Source organism: Oncorhynchus keta, chromosome 30 (genome assembly GCF_023373465.1).
Source record: "Oncorhynchus keta strain PuntledgeMale-10-30-2019 chromosome 30, Oket_V2, whole genome shotgun sequence".
Classification (NCBI taxonomy): domain Eukaryota; kingdom Metazoa; phylum Chordata; class Actinopteri; order Salmoniformes; family Salmonidae; genus Oncorhynchus; species Oncorhynchus keta.
Window position 1 is genome coordinate 40,318,804 of NC_068450.1, and position 25,654 is coordinate 40,344,457.

The 25,654-nt window shown below is 42.2% G+C and overlaps 1 protein-coding gene across 11 annotated transcripts in view; it reads left to right on the forward strand.

Annotated features, from left to right (window-relative positions):
* The window catches only part of rxfp1 (relaxin family peptide receptor 1), a 143,298-nt gene that overhangs the window by 83,794 nt on the left and 33,850 nt on the right, over positions 1–25,654 (forward strand). For all 11 annotated transcript variants that reach the window (XM_035744612.2, XM_035744613.2, XM_052488425.1 and 8 more), the window contains 2 exons: positions 21,817–21,922; positions 22,977–23,048. In XM_035744612.2, the coding sequence (XP_035600505.1) occupies positions 21,817–21,922; positions 22,977–23,048 (178 nt within the window). The remainder of the gene's footprint in view (positions 1–21,816; positions 21,923–22,976; positions 23,049–25,654) is intronic.

Below are 25,654 nucleotides of genomic sequence, written 5' to 3' on the forward strand. Positions count from 1 at the left end.
AGCAGATCACTACACCTGTACACAGCCCATCTGTAAATAGCCCACCCAACTACCTCATCCCCAGATATATATATATATATATATATATATATATATATATATATATATCTTTTTGTTGCTCTTTTGCACCCCAGTATCTCTACTTGCACACTCTAGGCTATCTGCACATCTATCACTCCAGTGTTAACGCTAAATTGTAATTATTTCGCCACTATGGCCTATTTATCACCTTACCTCCTTAATCTTACTACATTTTCACACACTGTATATAGATTTTTCTATTGCCGTATAGACTGTACGTCTGTTTATACATCTTGTAACTCTGTTGTTTTTGTCGCACTGCTTTGCTTTATCTTGGCCAGGTCGTAGTTGTAAATGAGAACTTGTTCTCAACTGGCCTACATGGTTATATAAAGGTGAAATAAATAAAAAAAAATGGAAAGAAACAGGATGCACCTGAGCTTGAATCCATTTTAGAATAAGGCTAACAAAATGTGGGAAAAGTAAAAGGATCTGAATACTTTCCGAATGTTAGAATTAACTTTGACAGCAATTACAGCTTTATGTCTTTCTGGGTAAGTCTCTAAGAGAGATCTGGATTGTACAATATTGTTTTTATTTTTTACACTTATTTAACTAGGCAAGTCAGTTAAGAACAAATTCTTATTTATAATGACAGCCTAGGAACAGTGGGTTAACTGCCTTGTTCAGGGGCAGAACGACAGATTGTTTTTTACTTTGTCAGGTCGGGGATTTGATCTTGCAACCGTTCGGTTACTGGCGAAAACGCCCTAACCACTAGGCTACCTGCAGCCCCAATATTTGCACCTTATTATTTTTTTAATTCTTCGAGCTCTGTCAAGTTGGTTGTTGATCATAGGTTGAAAGCTATTTAAGTTTTCCCATAGATTTATAAGCTGATTTAAGACACAACAAACTAGGCCACTCGGGAACATTCAATGTCGTCTTGGTAGTCTAGTAGGCCAGCCGATAGAGATTTGTCTTAAGGTCAGTTTTAATAGCAACCTGAATAGCCCTGAGTTTATCAGGAAATGAGTTCCATGGGCGTGGGAGGAAAAGGCACGGCCCCCCGTTATTCGGAGCCTGGTCCTGGGGGCATGGAGCAGTTTTGCGTGGCTTGAACGGAGGGTGCGTGGAGGTTCCTAGGGGGAGAGTAGGTCTGACAGGTAGGCGGGGCTGACGCCATTTAGGGCTTTGTAGACAAGGAGGATCAGTTTATAGTCAATTATTTGAGGAACAGGTAGCCAATGGAGAACAGCAAGGAGAGGGGTGATGTGAGTAGACTTTTTAGTTTGTGTCAGATCTAAGAGGCACTGTTTTGGATGAGCTGTAGTTTATGAATTGAATTTGAAGGCAGGCCCCCAAGTACTGTGTTCCCATAATTCTGGAGAAAATGAATGTATGGCTTAGCCTTTCTGCGTCAGATGTGGTGAGAGATTTAGGCGGGAGATGTTCTTCAAGTGAAAGAATGACGTTTTACAGACGTGACTACGGTGGGCATTGAAATAGAGTGTGGGGTCAAATTTCATACCCAAATTAGTGATGGCTGAAGAGAGGGGGATGATGTGTCCATGTTTGTGGGGTAATAATTATCATATATGCATATTATATACACCTCACATGCGACTCGTAGAAGAGAAAGAAACCATGGCTTGCACCATGGCCCATAGCTCATGGGAGAGGTATCTCACCAGTGCAGGTCAGGAACAGAAGAGAAAGAGACAATGAATCTAAGACCCTTTATAACATCTGAGTTGTTTGGATACAAACGTCTGATTTGTTGACCAATAGCATTCCTGTAAAGTTAACCTCCAATCAAAAGACAACATAGCCTCTGCTTCTCAAAGGTGTGACAGATTGGGGGTTGGAGAGACAATACAGAGAAGGCTGAATTCCTGAGAAGAAAACCACACACCGACCCCTTGTGGGACACTGCAGGTTAAGGTGGACTCCTCTGATTTTGCCTCCCCTAGGGTGATGTACTACTTGCGGTTAGAGAGGTAGGAGGTGAACCAGTTAAGTGCAGTCCCACAAATGGCAGTGTGCTCTCTGATGCGCTGCAGTAGAATGGTGTGATCTATCTATAGGTCCAGAATAATCAAGATGGTGGAGGATTCTGTATCTGCAGCATTGAGCATTTCATTTACAACCTTCACCAGGGCTGTCTCAGTACTGAACATGAGTGTAAAGCCAGATGGGAGAGCCTGATAAAGCTTGTAAGCACTGAGGTGCAAGTGAAGCCGTGGGTTATGAGCCAGCGTGGGGTTGGGGGATACAATGTTTTGTTGAATTGCGTTGATTTTAGCCTTGAAGAACTTAGCAAATCAGTTGCATTGTTCGGTAGTTGTTCTGGGAGGGCGTCTGTAGGTTGGAGGAGGCGACTGATGGTAGAAAACAAGGTCCTGGGATTTCCTCGGTCATAGTCTTTAATGTCAGAGCGGTCTTCTTTTAGTGATTTGAAATACATTACATGTTTTCTCATTTAGCAGACAGCCTTATCCAGATTAACTTATAGTAGTGAGTGCATACATATTCGTACTGATCCCCTGTGGGAATCAAACCCACAATCCTGTCGTTGCAAGCGCGATGCTCAACCAACTGAGCCACACAGGAAATAGCATGCTTGGTGGTCATTATAGGCCAGTAGGTGGACAGTAAGGCCAGTACTTCTCAACAGATGCTCTAAACTGAGGCCTGCGCAGCGCCTCTGGAAACCATGGGGAGGACCGTTGGAAGGATACTTTACATGTTTTTTCAGGGGCAAGGCTGTTGCTTTGAGTGCTATTATATAGGTAGACCATTTCATCAGGGGTGGAGTCAAGGCAGTCAGTCAGCCTGTAGGGCAGAGTGAACAGTCTCCTGGAAGAGGGATGTGTCAAGGGACTTGATGTTTCTGAATTTAATATTGTGCTTAGGGCGAAGCTGAAGTGAAGGAGTACTCACAGACATCGTCACGGCCCTTTGGTCAGATACACCTAGCTCATGTACATCTAGGACTTCTCCAGTGATGAGGTTTAGTTGTATAACTGTTGGGTTCACCTTGGGGCCATGGTAGGGGCTGTATCAAATGTTGCTGTATTATAATAATTGATTATGCTTATGTTGTATTAATAGAAGGGGGAGAGTTATAAGACCCCTCCCTCTTTAAATTTATAGGGTCCTAGACTACAGATGAACAATATATATATATATTGTTCATCTGTATATATTGTTCATCTATATTCATTATAAGGTATTAATATTGTTCCACAATTATTTTCTAGTCTCTTCTTCGAATAAAGAAATGGTCTGAGGGATGTGTGAATTATGGCAGTCAATACAGGGTGTCTGTGACGAAAGAACCCTGCAGGGGAGTGAAAGAGAAAGAAGACTAGTCAGACATTCCACTGTAAATCAACTTGGGGAGTGGACATTTACTGCTGAGCCTTTAGATAACACTGAAACTATTGTTTGTATTTGTGTGTATGGATGGCATTGGTCTCGTGAGTAGAAGGTAATGATGTAGGCATTGACATCACAAAGGCTGGGCTTTGGGATTAATAAAATAACTTGGACCCTTGACTATTTTCAGAACTTACACGGAAACATGTTCCTGTTGTCAACTTCTGTCTGCAATTGCATTAATAAAGATGATTGATTTAATTGATTGATTTAATTAAAGATATTGTCTGAATTTAATTTAATTTACCAATGATTTCACCAATGAGCCAATAATTGACAAGGAACAAGGAACGAACCCCAACATTGTGGGGTGGGGATTGTGTGTGGGGACATTGACATGCTGTAACAGTCAAACACGTTCAGGAAGTCAGTAGCAGAGGAGCATTTTGTTGAATCAATGTGAACGAAATCACCTAGGATTACAACAAAAAATATCTAGTTAACAGAAGAAAGGAAGACAAAATAAGGACAAAAGAAGGACAGAAGAAAAAGGAAAAGAAAGAGGACAACAAAGTGTCAGCACTTTTATTGCAACTTCGTATTTCGTCGTCCTAACGTAGTCTATACTGCTATCTGCCCAGCAGCTAGCCAGCTAGCAAACGTCCACCGTCTACCGAATAGCAGCACTGTAGAAACTATTACACTCAACTGAACGACTTGATTAGTGTAGTGTTAGCTAGCTACATAGTTGTCTTTGCTGTCTTCGTATCCAAGATAATTGTGTAGTTTAGAGCGTGTAGTCTTAGAGTGATTATCTTAATTTACCGAGGTTAGCTAGCCAGCTATTTGTCGTCCTTAACGTAGGAGACACTGCTAGCTAGCCAACAGCTAGCCAACGTCTACTGAATAGAACTTCCGCACTCAACAACCCGGTCGCATTCCGCTTCGCTCCACAGGTAGTATCACATTTTCATTTCATTTCATTACAGCACAACGGTTTGATTTGTTTGATCGTAGCTAGCTACATAGCTAGCTACATAGCCGTCTGTGTATCAAAGATAATTGTGTAGTCTAGAGCGATTTTCTAGGTTAGCTAGCCAGCTATTGTCGTTCTTTTAACGCAACGTAACGTAATCAACACTGCTAGCTAGCCAGCTAGCCCCGAATAGCAGCACTGTAGAAACTATTACACTCAACGGAACGACTTGATTAGTGTAGTGTCAACAACGCAGCCACTGCCAGCTAGCCTACAAAGTCAACAACGCAGCCACTGCCAGCTAGCCTACTTCAGCAGTACTGTATCATTTTAATCATTTTAGTCAATAAGATTCTTGCTACGTAAGCTTAACTTTCTGAACATTCGAGACGTGTAGTCCACTTGTCATTCCAATCTCCTTGCATTAGCGTAGCCTCTTCTGTAGCCTGTCAACTATGTGTCTGTCTATCCCTGTTCTCTCCTCTCTGCACAGACCATACAAACGCTCCACACCGCGTGGCCGCGGCCACCCTAATCTGGTGGTCCCAGCGACCCACGTGGAGTTCCAGGTCTCCGGTAGCCTCTGGAACTGCCGATCTGCGGCCAACAAGGCAGAGTTCATCTCAGCCTATGCCTCCCTCCAGTCCCTCGACTTCTTGGCACTGACGGAAACATGGATCACCACAGATAACACTGCTACTCCTACTGCTCTCTCTTCGTCCGCCCACGTGTTCTCGCACGCCCGAGAGCTTCTGGTCAGCGGGGTGGTGGCACCGGGATCCTCATCTCTCCCAAGTGGTCATTCTCTCTTTCTCCCCTTACCCATCTGTCTATCGCCTCCTTTGAATTTCATGCTGTCACAGTTACCAGCCCTTTCAAGCTTAACATCCTTATCATTTATCGCCCTCCAGGTCCCCTCGGAGAGTTCATCAATGAGCTTGATGCCTTGATAAGCTCCTTTCCTGAGGACGGCTCACCTCTCACAGTTCTGGGCGACTTTAACATCCCCACGTCTACCTTTGACTCATTCCTCTCTGCCTCCTTCTTTCCACTCCTCTCCTCTTTTGACCTCACCCTCTCACCTTCCCCCCTACTCACAAGGCAGGCAATACGCTCGACCTCATCTTTACTAGATGCTGTTCTTCCACTAACCTCATTGCAACTCCCCTCCAAGTCTCCGATCACTACCTTGTATCCTTTTCCCTCTCGCTCTCATCCAACACTTCCCACACTGCCCCTACTCGGATGGTATCGCGCCGTCCCAACCTTCGCTCTCTCTCCCCCGCTACTCTCTCCTCTTCCATCCTATCATCTCTTCCCTCTGCTCAAACCTTCTCCAACCTATCTCCTGATTCTGCCTCCTCAACCCTCCTCTCCTCCCTTTCTGCATCCTTTGACTCTCTATGTCCCCTATCTTCCAGGCCGGCTCGGTCCTCCCCTCCTGCTCCGTGGCTCGACGACTCATTGCGAGCTCACAGAACAGGGCTCCGGGCAGCCGAGCGGAAATGGAGGAAAACTCGCCTCCCTGCGGACCTGGCATCCTTTCGCTCCCTCCTCTCTACATTTTCCTCCTCTGTCTCTGCTGCTAAAGCCACTTTCTACCACTCTAAATTCCAAGCATCTGCCTCTAACCCTAGGAAGCTCTTTGCCACCTTCTCCACCCTCCTGAATCCTCCTCCCCCTCCTCCCTCTCTGCAGATGACTTCGTCAACCATTTTGAAAAGAAGGTCGACGACATCCGATCCTCGTTTGCTAAGTCAAACGACACCGCTGGTTCTGCTCACACTGCCCTACCCTGTGCTCTGACCTCTTTCTCCCTCTCTCTCCAGATGAAATCTTGCGTCTTGTGACGGCCGGCCGCCCAACAACCTGCCCGCTCGACCCTATCCCCTCCTCTCTTCTCCAGACCATTTCCGGAGACCTTCTCCCTTACCTCACCTCGCTCATCAACTCATCCCTGACCGCTGGCTACGTCCCTTCCGTCTTCAAGAGAGCGAGAGTTGCACCCCTTCTGAAAAAACCTACACTCGATCCCTCCGATGTCAACAACTACAGACCAGTATCCCTTCTTTCTTTTCTCTCCAAAACTCTTGAACGTGCTGTCCTTGGCCAGCTCTCCCGCTATCTCTCTCAGAATGACCTTCTTGATCCAAATCAGTCAGGTTTCAAGACTAGTCATTCAACTGAGACTGCTCTTCTCTGTATCACGGAGGCGCTCCGCACTGCTAAAGCTAACTCTCTCTCCTCTGCTCTCATCCTTCTAGACCTATCGGCTGCCTTCGATACTGTGAACCATCAGATCCCCCTCTCCACCCTCTCCGAGTTGGGCATCTCCGGCGCGGCCCACGCTTGGATTGCGTCCTACCTGACAGGTCGCTCCTACCAGGTGGCGTGGCGAGAATCTGTCTCCTCACCACGCGCTCTCACCACTGGTGTCCCCAGGGCTCTGTTCTAGGCCCTCTCCTATTCTCGCTATACACCAAGTCACTTGGCTCTGTCATAACCTCACATGGTCTCTCCTATCATTGCTATGCAGACGACACACAATCTTCTCCTTTCCCCCTTCTGATGACCAGGTGGCGAATCGCATCTCTGCATGTCTGGCAGACATATCAGTGTGGATGACGGATCACCACCTCAAGCTGAACCTCGGCAAGACGGAGCTGCTCTTCCTCCCGGGAAGGACTGCCCGTTCCATGATCTCGCCATCACGGTTGACAACTCCATTGTGTCCTCCTCCCAGAGCGCTAAGAACCTTGGCGTGATCCTGGACAACACCCTGTCGTTCTCAACTAACATCAAGGCGGTGGCCCGTTCCTGTAGGTTCATGCTCTACAACATCCGCAGAGTACGACCCTGCCTCACACAGGAAGCGGCGCAGGTCCTAATCCAGGCACTTGTCATCTCCCGTCTGGATTACTGCAACTCGCTGTTGGCTGGGCTCCCTGCCTGTGCCATTAAACCCCTACAACTCATCCAGAACGCTGCAGCCCGTCTGGTGTTCAACCTTCCCAAGTTCTCTCACGTCACCCCGCTCCTCCGCTCTCTCCACTGGCTTCCAGTTGAAGCTCGCATCCGCTACAAGACCATGGTGCTTGCCTACGGAGCTGTGAGGGGAACGGCACCTCAGTACCTCCAGGCTCTGATCAGGCCCTACACCCAAACAAGGGCACTGCGTTCATCCACCTCTGGCCTGCTCGCCTCCCTACCACTGAGGAAGTACAGTTCCCGCTCAGCCCAGTCAAAACTGTTCGCTGCTCTGGCTCCCCAATGGTGGAACAAACTCCCTCACGACGCCAGGACAGCGGAGTCAATCACCACCTTCCGGAGACACCTGAAACCCCACCTCTTTAAGGAATACCTAGGATAGGATAAAGTAATCCTTCTCACCCCCCCCCCCCCTTAAAAGATTTAGATGCACTATTGTAAAGTGGCTGTTCCACTGGATGTCATAAGGTGAATGCACCAATTTGTAAGTCGCTCTGGATAAGAGCGTCTGCTAAATGACTTAAATGTAATGTAAATGTACAGCATTGGAGAGGGAAGGACACAGAGGTGATCAGCTCAGAAAACTCTGTTGCAAGAGACTTTTTTGGAAAGGCGAAAGATAAGTATCACAGTGAGAGAACTGGGAGTCTTCATTCTAAAAGCCATGTACTCAAATAATAAAGACACCAGGGGCAGGCAACATTTTCAGATCAAAACAGTCTGTGGACAACAGCAAGACCACCACCCCTGCCATGGGCTCGAGCCTTTTCCAGATATTTAGTTTCATTGAGTAGGTATAAATGACCATTTCTATGCCATGTTTCCGTCAAACATATTAGTCCCAGGTCATTGTAAGTGATAAACTATTGTACTAGTAGAGACTTATTTGTTAAGAGACGATACATTCAACAGTGCCTAGTCTTAAAGGGGCCTCAGATAGAGGTGGTACATGGACTTTTTTAACAGGCCGCAGAGTCAGAATCTATGCTGTATAGAGGGGGAAGAAAAGGAGACATACAGTTCTGTGTGGACTGTTTTATGAATGGAATTCGTACCGGCCTGTGAGCTTTTCTGTACTATAGAAATTGAAAAAGTCATTTTTTTTGCTACTTACTCAGGGTTTGTTTAATCCTCTTGAGTAAAATATGCGAGTGAGTGTCCCCCATTTCTGTACTTTGTAGTCCTCAGGAGATGCAGGTATTAAACATAAAACAAAAAATATATACTTTGTTGGTGGCAGGAAAGTCCAATTGCTTAACGGATTTTAAGATTGAGGTTCATAATTACTACATTAAAATGATCAGTACTTGATTAGCTACTCAAAAACAAAAGGTTATTCAAGAAAAAAAAAAAATTTTAAATGAAAATTTTAAAAACAACACTAAATTGCAACTAAAATAGCAGAGCAATTACTGCCCTACAAAGGCAAAACGCAGTAACTACTAATTTGGTTAAAAATACTTAATCTGTTCTAATGGCCAGGTATATTATCTGATTAATGTGGTATTCCTGACACTAGAACAAGCCAGGTGATAATATATCATGAAGTATCAGAAATTGCTGTCTGCCTAGACAGAAAAAGACTTTGAAGTCAGATTTTGCTTAAAAGAAAATTATGCAGTGCTGCATTTTCCCTTTGTAGGGCAGAATAAGCCTAGGCTTCCATAAAGGCACCATGGCAACCATGGAATCTAATGGACAATAAGAGTATCACATTTATATAGTCCCAGTCGGTATTAGATACAGTGCCTTCAGAAAGTATTCATACCCCTTGACTTATTCCACATTTTGTTGTTGTGTTGTTATGTGTTAATAGCATTTAGACTACGTTACCCAGCAGGCTATGCGGACGCGGGAGTTGGTTAAAGAAAGCAATTTATGGCTAAACATGGAGTTTTCTAGCTGAAGTATATGTTCATTAATATAGTTAAACCTCCGCCCCTGTTTGTCATTATATAAGGAACAAACATAACATGGTATCAGATTGGTAGTCGCTATGAGGAGACAGAGAAAATAAAGGAGTAACGCTGCAAATTTCCGCGACGAAAATGGAACATTCCACCACAAGTCAAGTGACGTGAGTAGTCGAAGATGCTAGCTTGCAAGAGCAAGGACAACGAGCCGCAAGCAGCGAGAGTGACAGCAGCAAGGCTGCATAGTAATCTGTTGACGAGCAAGTTGATGAGCAACATACTGAAGTAAGAGAAATTGACACTGTTCCTGTTCTCCATCATGGATAGGCTTAGTCCTCCTACTCCTATGCAGTTAACAGGCTATTTAGCTGACAATTGGAAACGTTTCAAGCAGAGATTCAATATCTACCTAGCAGCCAGTGGTGCTGGGGGAGCTGATGACAAATTGAAAGCTTCCATTTTTCTGCATGTTATTGGAGAGGATGCATTGGACATTTACAATAGCTTTCAGCAAGACGAGGCAAACTTGACATTGACTGTGCTAATGGCAAAATTTGAGGAGTACTTTGTACCAAGCCAGAACGTCACGTTTGAGAGATACAAGTTTTTCTCATGATCAGAAACAAGGAGTCAGTTTTGACCAGTATTTGACTGAGCTGAACACTGAGCAAAATGTGTGAATTTGAAAATCTGAAAGACTCACTAGTGAAAGACAGGATAGTCTGTGGCATACTTGATAATGGACTCAAGGAGAGATTGCTGCGTGAGCAAGATTTAACTTTGGATAAAGCAGTGAATATGTGTCGAGCAGCTGAAACCACCAGAGCACAAGCTAAAGAGCTGTGCAGGGATGAGACGTCAGTGTATGCAATAAAAAGAGAGGAGCAATACACACAACGCCTTACAAAACAAAAACAAGCAAAAGAGAGAAATCAAAACACTACATGTGTAAAATGTGGATTTATCCACAAGCCAAAAAAATGCCCTGCATATGGCAAATCATGTAACAACTGTGGGAAAAATAATAATTTCTCAAAATGCTGCAAAGCTGAGGCTACAAAGAAAAAGGTTCACACAGTCGAGGAGATGGAAGAATTCTTTGTTGATTCTGTGGAAATATGCAATGCAGTAAATGCTGAATGGATTGTGCCATTGGCTGTGAATGAAACTAATACCATTCAAGCTTGATACTGGAGCACAGGTAAACCTGTTATCGCTGGATGACTACAAAACACTGAAGGTGAAGAGCTAAATACACCCGGTGAAAATGAAGGTTAGTGGTTATACTGGGGAGAACATACCAGTCAAAGGAAGCTGCATCGTAACTTTACTTCATAAAGGAAAACAGTTCAGAGCACAGCTGCTGATTGTGAAAAAGAGTGTACAGCCTATTCTAGGAATATTGCATGTGAAAAGCTCAATTTGTTGAAAAGAGTGTATGTAGTGACATCACAGACTGAAAATGTCCAAGAATCAATACTGAGTAGAAGGATGTGTTTGAGGGTCTTGGATGTTTACCAGGAGAACACAAAATATGTACTGATGACAAAATGACTCCAGTTGTGCATGCATGCAGAAAAGTTCCATTTGCACTGAGGAAAAAGCTCAAAGAGGAACTCGGACTCATGGAAAAGATGGATGTCATCACAAAAATGGATGAACCTACAGACTGGGTAAGCTCACTGGTTATTGTGGTGAAAAAGAACGGCGATCTCAGGATGTCTAGACCCTAGAGATCTCAACAAAGTAATCAAGAGAGAGCATTTCAAGTAGCCAACCAGAGAAGAGATAATGTCGCAGTTTGCTGGAGCAAAGTGGTTCAGTAAGCTTGATGCCTCATCAGGATTCTGGCAAATGAAGCTAGATGATGCAAGCTCAAGGCTATGCACATTCAACACACCTGAGGGCAGGTACAGATTTCTTCGTCTACCATATGGGATTCTCTCAGCGCCAGAGGTCTACCACAAGACAATCCACATGATCTTCGAGCACATTCCAGGAGTGGAGACTATGATGGATGACATCATCGTCTGGGGGTCCACAAAAGAAGAACACGAGGCGAGAGTGAGACAAATGCTGGACCTGACACGGAAAGTCAACCTAAAACTAAACAAGGACAAATGCAAGTTTGATGTGAAAACACTTACCTTCCTGGGAGATGTACTTTCAGAGGACGGAATCAAACCAGACCAGAGGAAAACATCAGCCATCAATAACATGGAGCGCCCGAAGAACAAGGACGATGTGAGTCGCTTCATGGGCATGATCACCTACCTTGCAAAGTTCCTACCTCTCAACTGTCAGCACAGTCCGCTCCACTCAGATGTCTTCTGGAAACAGAAAAATTAATGGGAATGGTCCCATGAACAGGAAAACAGCTTCAAAAACCTAAAGAAGACAATCACAGAAGAGCCAGTGCTCAGGTTCTATGATCCAGAGAAAAGGACAAGGATTTCTGCAGACGCGTCACAGTTTGGCCTGGGAGCAGATCTTCTGCAACAGCATGACGACACATGGCAACCCGTCGCTTATGTGTCCAGAGCCTTGACAGGCGCAGAGACAAGGTATGCACAAATAGAGAAAGAACTACTGGCAAACACATAAGCTTGCGAAAGGTTTCACCAATACGTCTATGGATGAGACTTCGAAGTAGAAACCGACCACAAATCAATCATGTCTAAGCCACTGAATGATTGTCCAATGAGAATCCAGAGAATGTTGATCAGACTGCAAAAGTATGATGTGAAGATGATCTATACCCCAGGAAAGTTCATGTTCGCCGCCAACACTCTTTCTCGAGCAGTTGACAAGAAGGAGAGCTTCGACACACAGAAAAACACTGAGATTCAGGCCTACATTGACATGATCGTAGCATCACTTCCTGTGTCTCTGAGAGAATGGAGCAGATCAAAAGAGAGACCACAGCTGACCAAACAATGACAGAGTTGAAAGAAACGACACTGATAGGATGGCCTGCACAGAAAAACAACTGTCCATGGAGAATACAGGATTACTGGATATGCAGAGCAGAGCTCACCGTTGTGGGTGACATAGTGTTCAAAGGCAACAAGATTGTCATTTCCATGACACTACGCAAAGAAATGCTACAGAAAATACACAAGGGCCACATGGGTGAGTAAAAATGCAAACGACGAGCACGAGAAGTAATGTACTGGCCAATAATGAACCAGGAAATCAGCCAGACCACTGCTTCAAGTGAACTGTGTTTGACCTATAGGACAAAGCAGCAAGCAGCTAATGCCTCATCCAGTACTCAACAGACCCTACTACAAAGTTGGAGTTGACCTTTTTGACTGCAATGGCAAAAGTCACATTGTTGTTACTGACTACTACTACCCTGAAGTAGCAACACTGCCAACTACCTCCAGCAAAGCTGTAATCATCTACCTGAAATCAGTCTTTGCAAGACATGGGGCTGCGTCTGAACTGTACTCGGACAATGGCCCGCAGTTTTCAAGTTCTGAATTACGATCGTTCGCTGACGACTGGGGATTCCGACACAGCACCTCCAGCCCCAACTACCCAAGGTCCAATGGCTTAGCAGAGAGTTCAGTCAAAATTGTCAAAGGTCTGATGAAAAAGGCACACAATGGAAAGGAGGATTTCCTAAAAAATCTGATGCAGAACGGACTTTCACCTGCACAAATGTTGATGGGACGTCACATCAGAACCAACCTACCCATCCATGAGGACTTGCTAACACCCAGAGGTGCTCACAAAGTAAAACTTGCAAAGGAAAAACAGAAAGACAAACAAAAACAGTGACACGACAAAAGTGCAAGACACTTACCTGAACTGAAACCTGGAGATCGTGTACGACTCCAAGACATCACTACAGGAACCTGGATGCAGCAAGGGTGTGTGCAGAGAGAAGTTGCACCGCGATCCTATGAGTTCCAAACGGAGCATGGATCACAATTTAGACGAAACAGAGTGGATCTAAGGCTGCAGCCATTCATTCAAGGGACTGAGGATCATCGGGAGGATACTGCTGAAGCGTCAAATGCCTTTAGAAATGGACAATTCAGTAAGAACACACTGACTGACAATGACCACTGTCCAACTGTTTCAGGAAGCACTTCAGCAGAATGACCAAAAAGGACTGTCAAAGCCCCTGAAAGGCTTATTGAGAATTGCTAAAAAATATATATATATAAAAAAGGGGCACCTGGACTAATGTTTTCTTAATGTGAATAGAAACAGAGCCACAATAGAGTATTGTTGGACAGACTATATTTAGTTGGAAAACTATTTTATTTTTAAGGGAAAAAAAATTTGGGGGAAAGAAATTGAATATGGCATGTTATGCAGGTTGAGTAAACAAATGTGATGTGACGTGTAGTTACATAGAAAAGTAGTTTTCATTTTAAGAAAATAAGATGTGTGGTTATGTGTTAATAACATTTAGACTACGTTACTCAGCAGGCTATGCGGGCGCGGGAGTTGGTTAAAGAATGCCTTGCATGGCTAAACATGGAGTTTTCTAGCTGAAGTATATGTTCATTAAAAGTAGTTAAACCTGTTTGTCATTATATAAGGAACAAACATAACAGTTGTGACAGCCTGAGTTTAAAATTGATTAAAAAGTTCTCTCACCCATCTACACATAATATTCTATAATGATAAAGTGAAAATATGTTTTTAGAAATGTTTGCAAATCTATTGAAAATTAAATGGATAAATATCTCATTTACATAAGTATTCACACCACTGAGTCAATGTTAGAATCACCTTTGGCAGTGAATCTTCCTGGGTTTGGCTCTGGTTAGCACACCTGGATTATACATTATTTGCACATTATACTTAAAATAAATTACTCAAGCTCTGTCAAGTTGTTTGTTGATCATTTCTAGACAACCATTTTCAAGTCTTTACCATAGATTTTCAAGCAAATTTAAGACAAAACTAACTCGGCCAATGGGGAACAACATTCAATGTCGTCTTGGTAAGCAACTGTACAGTTTGCCTTGTGTTTTAAGTTATTGTTTGTACTGAAAGGTGCATTTCTCTTCCACTGCAGACTGAACCAGGTTTTTGCATGTGCTTAGCTCCAGTCCATTTAATTTTTATCCTAAAATAGTCCCTAGTCCTTACCGATGACAAGCATACCCATAACATGATGCAGCCACCACCAGGCTTGAAAATGTGATTTAGAACTTGGCGTGTGTTGGATTTGCCCCAAACATAATGCTTTGTATTCAGCTTTTTTTCAGTTTTACTTAATGCCTTAATGCAAACAGGATGTATGTTTTGGAATATTTTTATTCTGTACAGGCTTCCTTCTTTTCACTAAATAATTTAGGTTAGTATTGTGGAGCAACTAAAATGTTGTTGATCCATCCATACATTAAACTCAAACTGTTTTAAAGTCATCAGTGGCCTCATGGTGAAATCCCTGAGCGTTTTCCTTCCTCTCCGACAAATGAGTTAGGAAGGACGCCTGTATCTTTGCAGTGACTGGGTGTAATTACAAGTGTAATTACAAACTTCACTATGCTCAAAGGGATATTCAATGTCTGCTCTTTTTTTTACCCATCTACCAATAAGTGCCCTTCTTTGCAAGGCTTCGGAAAACCTCCCTGGCCTTTGTGGTTGACTCTTTGTTTGAAATGTACTGCTCGACTGAGGGACCTTACAAATAATTGTATGTGTGGGGTACAGAGATGAGGTAGTTATTCGAAAATCATGTTAAACACTATTATTGCACACAGAGTGAGTCCATGTAACTTGTGACTTGTTAAAAACATTTTTACTCATTAACTTATTTAGGTTTGCCACGACAAAGGGGTTGAATACTTATTAGTTCAAGACAGCTTTTCATTTTTTCTTGAAATCGTAAAAATTCCTAAAAACATAAATTCCACATTATGGGGTATTGTGTGTAGTCCAGTGACACAAAATCAAAATTTAATCAATTTTAAATTCACACTATAACACCAAAATTTGGGAAAAGTTGAGAGATTTGAATACTTTCTGAAGGCACTGTAGAATGCCGCGTCCCGCCTGCCTGTGGCTCAAAATCAAATACTTGACCTTTTTCAAACAATATTTTTGTTTTTTTTGTTCAGTTACAAAACTACATTTACGAAAAGTACACATCTACAGATTAGTTTTCAACATTGCCTGCTCCTGAGCATTCTCACTACTTCGAAAAACGTAATATTGTAATATTGTAATATTCTCTCATGGCCCTTCTCACGACAGTGCTGGCAGCCACGTGAATGAGTGCTAGCTAGCTACTGACCAGAACATTAAGCAAGCCAAGACCAACAACACAAAAAAACTGACTATATACAGTAGCTACGAGTAGCGAGTAGAGTTACAAACAGACTATACTAAACAAGTTAAATGTCTTACCTGTGATTAAATGTTTTCCACACACATAGCTGCTTGTAACCTACTTGGACACATTTCACACTCTCTCATGCCGAATAGACTGAAGCCACAGGGCGCTTCTTGCATGCTCTATTTCCTTTCGTGGGAGCATTGAGAACCTGTGTGTCCGGATTTTTTACCTGGTTACATGTACAGTCGTGGCCAAAAGTTTTGAGAATGACACAAATATTAATTTCCACAAAGTTTGCTGCTTCAGTGTCTTTAGATATTTTTGTCAGATGTTGCTATGGAATACTGAAGTATAATTACAAGCATTTCACAAGTGTCGAAGGGTTTTATTGACAATTACATGAAGTTGATGCAAAGAGTCAATATTTGCAGTGTTGACCCTTCTTTTTCAAGACCTCTGCAATTCACCCTGGCACGCTGTCAATTAACTTCTGAACCACATCCTGACTGATGGCAGCCCATTCTTGCATAATCAATGCTTGGAGTTTGTCAGAATTTTGGGGGTTTTGTTTGTGCACCCACCTCTTGAGGATTGACCAAAAGTTCTCAATGGGATTAAGGTCTGGGGAGTTTCCTGGATCTTGGACCCAAAATAACGGTATTTTGTTCCCCGAGCCACTTAGTTTTCATTTTTTCCTTATGGCAAGGTGCTCCATCATGCTGGAAATGGTATTGTTCGTCACCAAACTGTTCCTAGAGGTTGCTCTCGGAAGATGTGTTGGTACCATTCTTTATTCATGGCTGTGTTCTTAGGAAAAATTGTGAGTGGGCCCACTCCCTTGGCTGAGAAGCAACCCCACACATGAATGGTCTCAGGATGCTTTACTGTTGGCATGACACAGGAGTGATGGTAGCGCTCACCTAGTCTTCCTAGTCTTCTCACCTAGTCTTCTCCGGACAAGCTTTTTTCCGGATGCCCCAAACAATCGGAAAGCAGTCCTGGCACTTGCTGGACTTCCTTGGGCGCCCTGAAGCCTTCTTCCCAACAATTGAACCACTCTCCTTGAAGTTCTTGAAGATCCGATAAATGGTTGATTTAGGTGCAATCTTACTGGCAGCGATATCCTTGCCTGTGAAGCCCTTTTTGTGCAAAGCAATGATGACGGAACGTGTTTCCTTGCAGGTAACAATGGTTGACAGAGGAAGAACAATGATTCCAAGCACCACCCTGCTTTTGAAGCTTCCAGTCTGTTATTCAAACTCAATCAGCATGACAGAGTGATCTCCAGTCTTGTCCTCATCAACACTCACACCTGTGTTAATGATAGAATCACTGACATGATGTCAGCTGGTCCTTTTCTGGCAGGGCTGAAATGCAGTGGAAATGTTTTTGGGGGATTCAGTTCATTTTCATGGCAAAGAAGAACTTTGCAATTGCAATTCACCGATCACTCTTCATAACATTCTGGAGTATATGCAAATTGCCATCATACAAACTGAGTCAGCAGACTTTGTGAAAATTAATATTTGTGTAGTTCTCAACTTTTGGCCACGACTATACATTGAACAACATCAGCTTTTCTGTAAATATTATATTATTACAAAACATGTACAAAGTTTGCTCTTTAACAATGGGGTTCAATAGGAAATAATGTTTCTTTTCCCTAATTTGTGGGCGTGGTCGAGGGGAATTACGTGAATATCGCCTTGGAGTATTGGGCCTTTCGTCAAATGTGCATATAGCACTCTGTGTTGGATGTGGGTCGTGCTTATGCTCAATTGGTACTCTTCAAAAGTATTGGACCCAAAAACACAATCCCAGTCCATTTGCTATCATTAACGTTTAGATTTTAAAAATGAATAGATTTGGTGGATAGTTATTTTGACCTCCCCACATTATTATTGGAAGAGGAAGTGTAAACTAACATAGCCTATTAGATATAAAGGGAACTCAATTTTCACTAAGAGCAGCTGATTAGCTGGTTAAACAAAGGTTAGCCAGGTGTTGCAAAAATGTATGTCCAAGCCAGTGCTTGTCTATTCATGGGTGCTTTTTCAAAGCCTACAGTGCAGTCGGGAAGTATTAAGACTTCTTGACTTTTTTGTTACGTTACAGCCTTATACTAAAATGTTTTGTTTTTTAAAATCCCCTCAATCTACACACAATACCCATAATGACAAAGCAAAAACTGTTTACATTTTTTAAAATTATTTTAATTTAAATTACAAAACAGAAATACCTTACATACAGTACCAGTCAAATGTTTGGACACAACTACTTATTCCAGGTTTTTTTTTTTTTTTTTTACTATTTTATACATTGTATAATAATAGTGAAGACATCAACACTAGGAAATAACACATGAAATAATGTAGTAACCAAAAAAGTGTTAAACAAATCTATATATATTTTATATTTGAGATTCTTCAAAGTAGCCACAATGAAAGTATTGCACACTCTTGGCATTCTCTCAACCAGCTTCATGAGGTAGTCACCTGGAATGCATTTTAATTAACAGGTGTGCCATGTTAAGTTCATTTCGGAAATGTATTTTTCTTAACGCATTTGAGCCAATCAGTTGTGTTGTGAAGATAGCCCTATTTGGTAAAGACCAAGTCCATATTATGGCAAGAACAGGTCAAATAAGCAAAGAGAAACAACATTCTATCATTACTTTAAGACATGAAGGTCAGTCAATCCGGAAAATTTCAAGAACTTTGAAAGTTTCTTCAAGTGCAGTTGCAAAAACCATCAAGCACTATGATGAAACTGGCTCTCCTGAGGACCGCCACAGGAAAAAAAGACCCAAAGTTACCTCTGCTGCAGAGGATAGATTCATTAGAGTTAGCAGCCCAAATACAGTGTACATCAACTGTTCAGGGGAGACTGCATGAAATCAGGCCTTCATGGTTGAATTGCAGCAAAGAAACCACCACTAGGGAACACCAATAAGAAGAAGAGACTCATTTGGGCCAAGAAACGTGAGCATTGGACATTAGATCGGTGGAAATCTGTCCTTTAGTCTGATAGGTCCAAATTTGAGATTTATGGTTCCAACCGCTGTCTTTGTGAGATGCAGAGTAGGTGAACGGATGATCTCTGCATGTGTGGTTCCTTATTTCATAGTTTGTGTTCACTATTATTCTACAATAAAAATAATGAAAACCCCTTGAATGAGTAGGTGTGTCCAAACTTTTGACTGGAAATGTAAGTATTCAGACCCTTTGCTATGAGACTTGAAATTCAGCTCAGGTGCATCCTGTTTCCATTGCTCATCCTTGAGATGTTTCTACAACTTGATTGGAGTCCACCTGTGGTAAATTCAATTGATTGGACATGATTTGGAAAGGCACACACCTGTTTATACGTATAAGGTCCCAGAGTTGACGGTGTATGGCATATCAAAAACCAAGCCATGAGATTGAAGGAATTGTCCAGGAAAATTCTGCAGCATTGAAAGGTCCACAAGAACACAGTGGACTCCATCATTCTTAAATGGAAGAAGCTTGGAACCACTAAAACTCTTCCTAGAGCTGGCCACCCGGCCAAACTGAGCAATTGGGGAACAAGGGTCTTGGTCAGGGAGATGACCAAGAACCCGATGGTCACTCTGACAGAGCTCCAGAGTTCCTCTATGGAAATGGGAGAACCTTCCAGAAGGACAACCATATCTGCAGCCCTCCAACAATCAGGCCTTTATGGTAGACTGGCCAGACGGAAGCCACTCATCAGTTAAAAGGCACATGATAGCCCGCTTGGAGTTTGCCAAACGACACCTACAGTAAAGGGCTCTCAGACCATGAGAAACAAGATTATTTGGTGTGATGAAACCAAGATTGAACTCTTTGGCCTGAATGCCAAGCATCACATCTACAAGAAAACTGGCACCATGGTGGTGGGAGCAGCATCATGCTGTGGGGATGTTTTTCAGCGGCAGAGACTGGGAGACTAATCCTGATTGGGGGAAAGATTAACGGAGCAAAGTACAGAGAGATTCTTGATGAAAACCTCCTCCAGAGCGCTCACGACCTCAGACTGGGGCGAATGTTCAACTTCAGGCCTTCCAAGTGGCGCAGTGGTCTAAGGCCCTGTGCCACTAGAGATTCTGGATTCGAGTCCAGGCTCTGTCGCAGCCAGTCGTGACCGGGAGACCCATGGGGTGGTGCACAATTGGCCCAGGATCGTCCAGGTGAGAGGAGGGTTTGGCCGGCAGGGATATCCTTGTCCTATCGCTCACTAGCGACTCCTGTGCCGGTTGCCAGGTGTACGGTGTTTCCTCAAACACATTGGTGCGGCTGGCTTCCGGGTTAAGTGGGCATTGTGTCAACAAGCAGTGCGGCTTGGTTGGGTTTCGGAGAATGCACGGCTCTCGGGCTTTGCCTCTCCTGAGTCCGTATTGGATTTGCAGCAATGAGACAAGACTAACTACCAATTGGATACAACTGGCCCTAAGCACACAGCCATGACAATGCACTGTATGTCAGCTACTACAGTGAGTATATTTGGCTCAATATTAGGAGTTGATAATTAAAATTGATATTATTAGAAAGAAGATTCTCTTCGACAGTGGGTATGTAATTTAGCAATATTCATAAAAACATTGCAGGGAAAATATGCGGACCCTCGGTTGAATACCCCTGCAGTAGATGCATATTAGCATATATGCTAATATGCTCAATTATATCCACTCAACACTGATTGCACATAAAGGAAGAGTATTACATAGGAACAGAGTGTTTGCTTTGTTATCCAACTGATCTTGTGTCCTTCGGTCAGCCTGTTCATTGCTGCTCGCAGCTATGTTTTAAGTTTGTGGATCTGAATTAAATAGACGGAAATCGAGTGGTTTTGAACAGTCCATTTGTGCTGCTTCCCCCGAGGCATTAAAGGAAAACTCTGCCCCAAAACAATATTTTTGTATTTGTTTCATTAGTCCATTATTGATATACACTGAGTATACCACACATTGGGAACACCTTCCTCATATTGAGTTGCAACTTTCCCTATTTGGAGTTTCTAAATAACGCAACTTCATATTAAACCACGACTGACATGGTATCAAATAACAAGCAATAAACAATTCCTTATTGAATAAACAGGTTTATTTTCTTCCAAGTTTGTGCATATAATCCTTTGATTATATCCAATGTTTTCTCAATTTTCCTTGGCAGAATCAGATGTTTTCAATTCATTAGTAACTTTATTCTTAGTACAACAGAGGTCACTGACAAGGATATTCAAATCGCAAATTACCCATCTTTCAAAAACACTTTTGAAATGAGTGACGAGTATAGGATTTCACACTTTAGGTCAAATACAAATCTTGGATTCAATTTAGTTATTACACATGCATTGCATTAGATGTCAGATGTACAGAAGATTATTATTTCTTCATATATTTCATTCTTTGAATATCAGCACGATTCAAATTTGTCCTCAAATATGTCCCCATCAGAACATCAATATTCAAAACCAGATTGCTGATTTCCATTCTTCCCCTTTAGTCAGGACCCAATGAGTGTACTCGATGATCAATTAACTTGCAAGGAAAATGGAAATCAACACTACAGAACTTTGAATACCATTGATATTTTAGTATTTCCATGGAGTCATCATTTCCTTTATGCCTAATTATAAATCCCCTCAGATACAGCATAAAGGAATTATTTCTGATACCCACTTTACTGAATGCTATTATCCTTTTACACATTTCCTGTCGGAGCCTGGACTTATTGAATTTGAAAAAAACAATTGTCTTTTCCTCTGGCATGAGGCCCCAATTCAATAGATTGCTGCTTTAATGAAATTCTCTGTGGCCGTGTGTAACAGTGTTGAGATTGTGCAGTAACCTCATTTCATATCTTGAAATGTCTCCACTCGTGCTAACGAAATGGTAACTTTCGGTGTCGTAACGGGCAAAGACGTTGTCAAGCGGGCGGCAACGTGTTTGCGAAGCAGAGGGTACCTGGAGCCTTTGCAAGGACATTGTGCTGAGACAGGGAAGAAAGCAAATCTGCAAAGCAGTCACATCCGTCAAGTGTGGCGCTACTGTACATATGCATTGATTGAGGTTGGTCCCTGACACTCTCCTAAGCTAGTTCTACAACAACAGTGTTGTCCAAAGACCTTGTTGACATTCATTTTCATTGCTATTTTTTTTTTCCAGCTCCTACGTGGATCTGCGTCAGTCATTGATATCTTCCTTCCCTCTGTCTCTCTTCCTCATCCAGTGCTGGTGGCTGTTCCAGAGCTGTGTCAGTGCAGAGATCTGGAGCTGGACTGTGACGGTGCCCAGTTTCACCATGTCCCAGCCGTGTCCGTTAACGTCACCATGATGTGAGTTGCCGCACACATTTCGAATACATACATTTGCATCTGACTGGAAGTGTGCAGATACTTTTTCCTGTTTCTCCTATGAATTGGAAGAGAAAAACGACTTAAACAAAGTGTGTCTCTCGCACTTACCTAATGAGTGTCTCTGGAGGTTTTCTTTTGAAGGTTGGTTTAAGTCTTCGGGCTGTTCTCTTCCGTACTGGAACAACTTTCTCAATTGGAAGAGTAAAAAAGAGGCATGAACCTCTACTGAAGCCGACTGTAATGTGAGGAAAAACTTTAACAAAAGGAAATCATTATGACAAAAGTCATTTCTAAACAGTAGGATATATAATATACATTATCATTTCCATCCATACATTATGCAAAATAATGACAATGACTATAAATGATCACGTAACGCTCGCCCTTCCTTGGCCTCACAATATTATGTCTCACTGTCATATTGTCCACACATTGTTTAGATAATGGAACATTTGGGCCCTAGATTTATCATCTGTGCCCATTGCGGACATCCAGTTCCACTTGACTATTAATTTGCTCGATGGGTAAACCTCGAAAGCCCAATTTGCAGACGGGGTCATTTAATTGTGTTAATTGCTTATCATTGCCGCCTCCTCTTTCTCCAATTGGCTTGTCTTTCATTGCTAACTTTCAATTAAAATACTTTCTTCACTAATTCAAAGCTTATCTCCATAACCTCAGGTAACCATGGTAATCGAGGTGGAATGAGCTTAGATAATGACTAAAATGGCAAAATTATGCATTCTCTGACACAATATAAAGAAAGATGCTCCTTCTGTTTGGAATAATGATATGTTCCATCACCAATTCTATTTCAAATGTAATTGGAAGATTTTCCCGAATACACACAATGTGGTCACATAGAAATGTGATTAGTTCCAACCTCAAACAGACAATGAGCCGAGAACCTAGTAATTAAAATGAAAATGTTTTTACTTGTTTTAAATTCACACAGTATTGTTTGGTGGCACAATGTTGTGTTTGTTGTTTTTTATTTATCTGGTCGACCTTATGAACTAATCACATCCCATAGGTCCCTGCAAAGGAACCGACTTCGGATATTGAACGGTGACATATTCTATAAGTACCAGAGTCTTCAGAAACTGTAAGTTGTCGTTGAATTATTGATTGCATTTTTAAAATGTCTTCAGGCGAGAGAAGTCACTTGATTACGTTGCAGTCGGCAAGTAAATATTTTGATAGCACTTCAAAAACACTCTCTAATAGACTAACCACTGAAGGCCTCTGTGACAGCCACAGACAATATCAAAGCATTTCCCCTTTTGATGGTTGTGATGGCCAAAACAAGCTTACATTGGCTGTGTATAACATTCATTCAGCAAGACTTACCTTCAGATGATGGTTGTAAGGAAAAACAAACTTTCAAGATTGTCATTCAGTCTTGTTGTGCTATCACATTTGAGGCCAGATTACTGGATTATTCTTTTTTGGGGGGTAGGGGGCCACACCAATAACACGTCATAAGCAATGGCAAAATGTGTAGAATTGCAGGGAATTCACTTTAAAACAGCTACTTTTTTTGGCAAAATATATTAAGTAATTCAAAAGGACTCATTTGTTATGCAGCTTGTCAGACCGTGTAATGGTTGCTGCAGGCATTCATTCACTGACTCCATCATCAATATGATTATTCATTGAAAGATCTTTTGGTATAGGGGCTTCCCGAGTGGATCAGCGGTCTAAGGCACTCCATTGTGGTGTTAGAGGCATCACTACAGACCAGAGTTTGATCCCGGGTTGTATCACAACAGGCCGTGATCAGGAGTCCCATAGGGCGGCTCACAATTGGCCCAGCATCATCCGGTTTAGGAGAGGGTTTGCCCGGGGAGGCTTTACTTGACTCATCGCGCTCTAGCAGCTCCGTGTGGTGGGCCGGGCGCCTGCAGGCTGACCTCAGTCATCAGGTGAATGGTGTTTCGTCCGACACATTGGTGCGTCTGGCTTTCGGGTTAAGAGGGCGGGTGAAGAAGCGCGGTTTGGCAGGTAATGTTTCGGAGGACACATGACCCGACCTTCACCTCCTGAGCCAGTTGGGGAGTTGCAGCGATGTAACAAGATCAAAATTGGGGAGGGAAAAAGGTGGTAAAAATAATATATATAAAGCAGGGCTGCTTTTGAATGCCAGAGACTAAGTTGGCGAGTGTGGAGCAAGGAGTAGAGTTTAATATGAGCAGATTTAAAGAATTGTGTTTGCCTTCTCTCCCACTCTGGTACTGCTCTGCCTAGCATTTTTTATTTCCTGTATCACAATTTTTTGAATTAGGCCTATTCTGTAATAATTATTTAGCCTACCCCATCCACAGTAGCCTATACAGTGCATTCGGAAAGTATTCAGACACCTTTACTTTTTACACATTTTGTTATGTTGCTTCCTTATTCTAAAATGGATTAAATAGTTTTTTCCCCCTCATCAATCTACACACAATACACCATAACTACAAAGTGGAAAACTTTATAAAAACAGATCCCTTTAATCCCTTCACAGCACGTTCGTATTGATAAGTGAGTGTTAATATCCAGTTCTCTCTTTTTAGTTCAGTTTTATACAACTCCTCAACAATTTGAAACATAGTTTTCTACCATGGAATGGCGGTAGATCTTCATGTTCCTTTTTAGCTTTTGTTTTTAGCATGTTGGCGCCAACTGGTGTATAACGTGAGGTTAGGACAGAGACTAAGAGAATATTGAGTTTTGATTGGCTCAAAATAAACTGCTCGTCATGCAGCTTCTGACAGCTGATTTGTAATAGCTTTGTAAACATATCACTAGCAATATAGTATATTATGATTGGTTACTGGAATCTCACTAGTACTGATAAGTATTCAACATTAGTTGACCTGCATTACATGTGCAATCAATGTAGGGAGGTAACATGATACCATAAGGGGATTGCTTAGACCACACTTACCGATAAGACTAATTATCTCACACAATCTGGCAGAGAAGTAGCCTATGTGAGTGCTTTAATAACAGTAACCTAAACGCACAGTTAAAGTATCCATCACTAATAAATGAATGAACTTCAGAAATAATAATAATAGTTTATGTTGCGAACAACATGCTTTTATTAGCCTACCAGAATCACCTACAAAAAGAGGATTGTGATAGGCCTTTACTTCAAAAGGTAACAGGAAAAAATAAATGTAATTACTGAAATAAAATGAAGAGAAAGTAAACTTTCATGATGACACTGTTAAATGTTTGAAGTGTTGGCTAATGGTTTACAGAAACATAAGTAATCTATACGATTTTCAATCTCACCCATGACAACAATCTTTTAATTTGATGATAAGGCAAAGAAAAAGTATTGTTTTGAAAGCATCCTGAAATGGAGTACTTCATAGGGAGAACCTTGCGTAATGGATAGATTTGGAGGAAGTGTTGCAAAATAAATCTTTGCATTGCAGGGATCAACTTCCTGTTGCAGTTTTATAGCCTCATGCATTAATAGCAGTAATAATAATAATAATCAATTACTACCTTACTATTCTGCGCAGGCTGACGTAGACCGATTAAGCTATTTCAAACACTTCAAGCTACCAGGAGTCAAAAGCCACCTACTGGGCAAAACATGTCTGGTTATTTGGACAACAATGTTGTGGGAAGTCATTTTTATTTGCAGGAAGAAGTTTAACTAATGCCTAATTGTGGGGTCTTTTTGGTAAACAAAATTGTTACATTTACATAGCG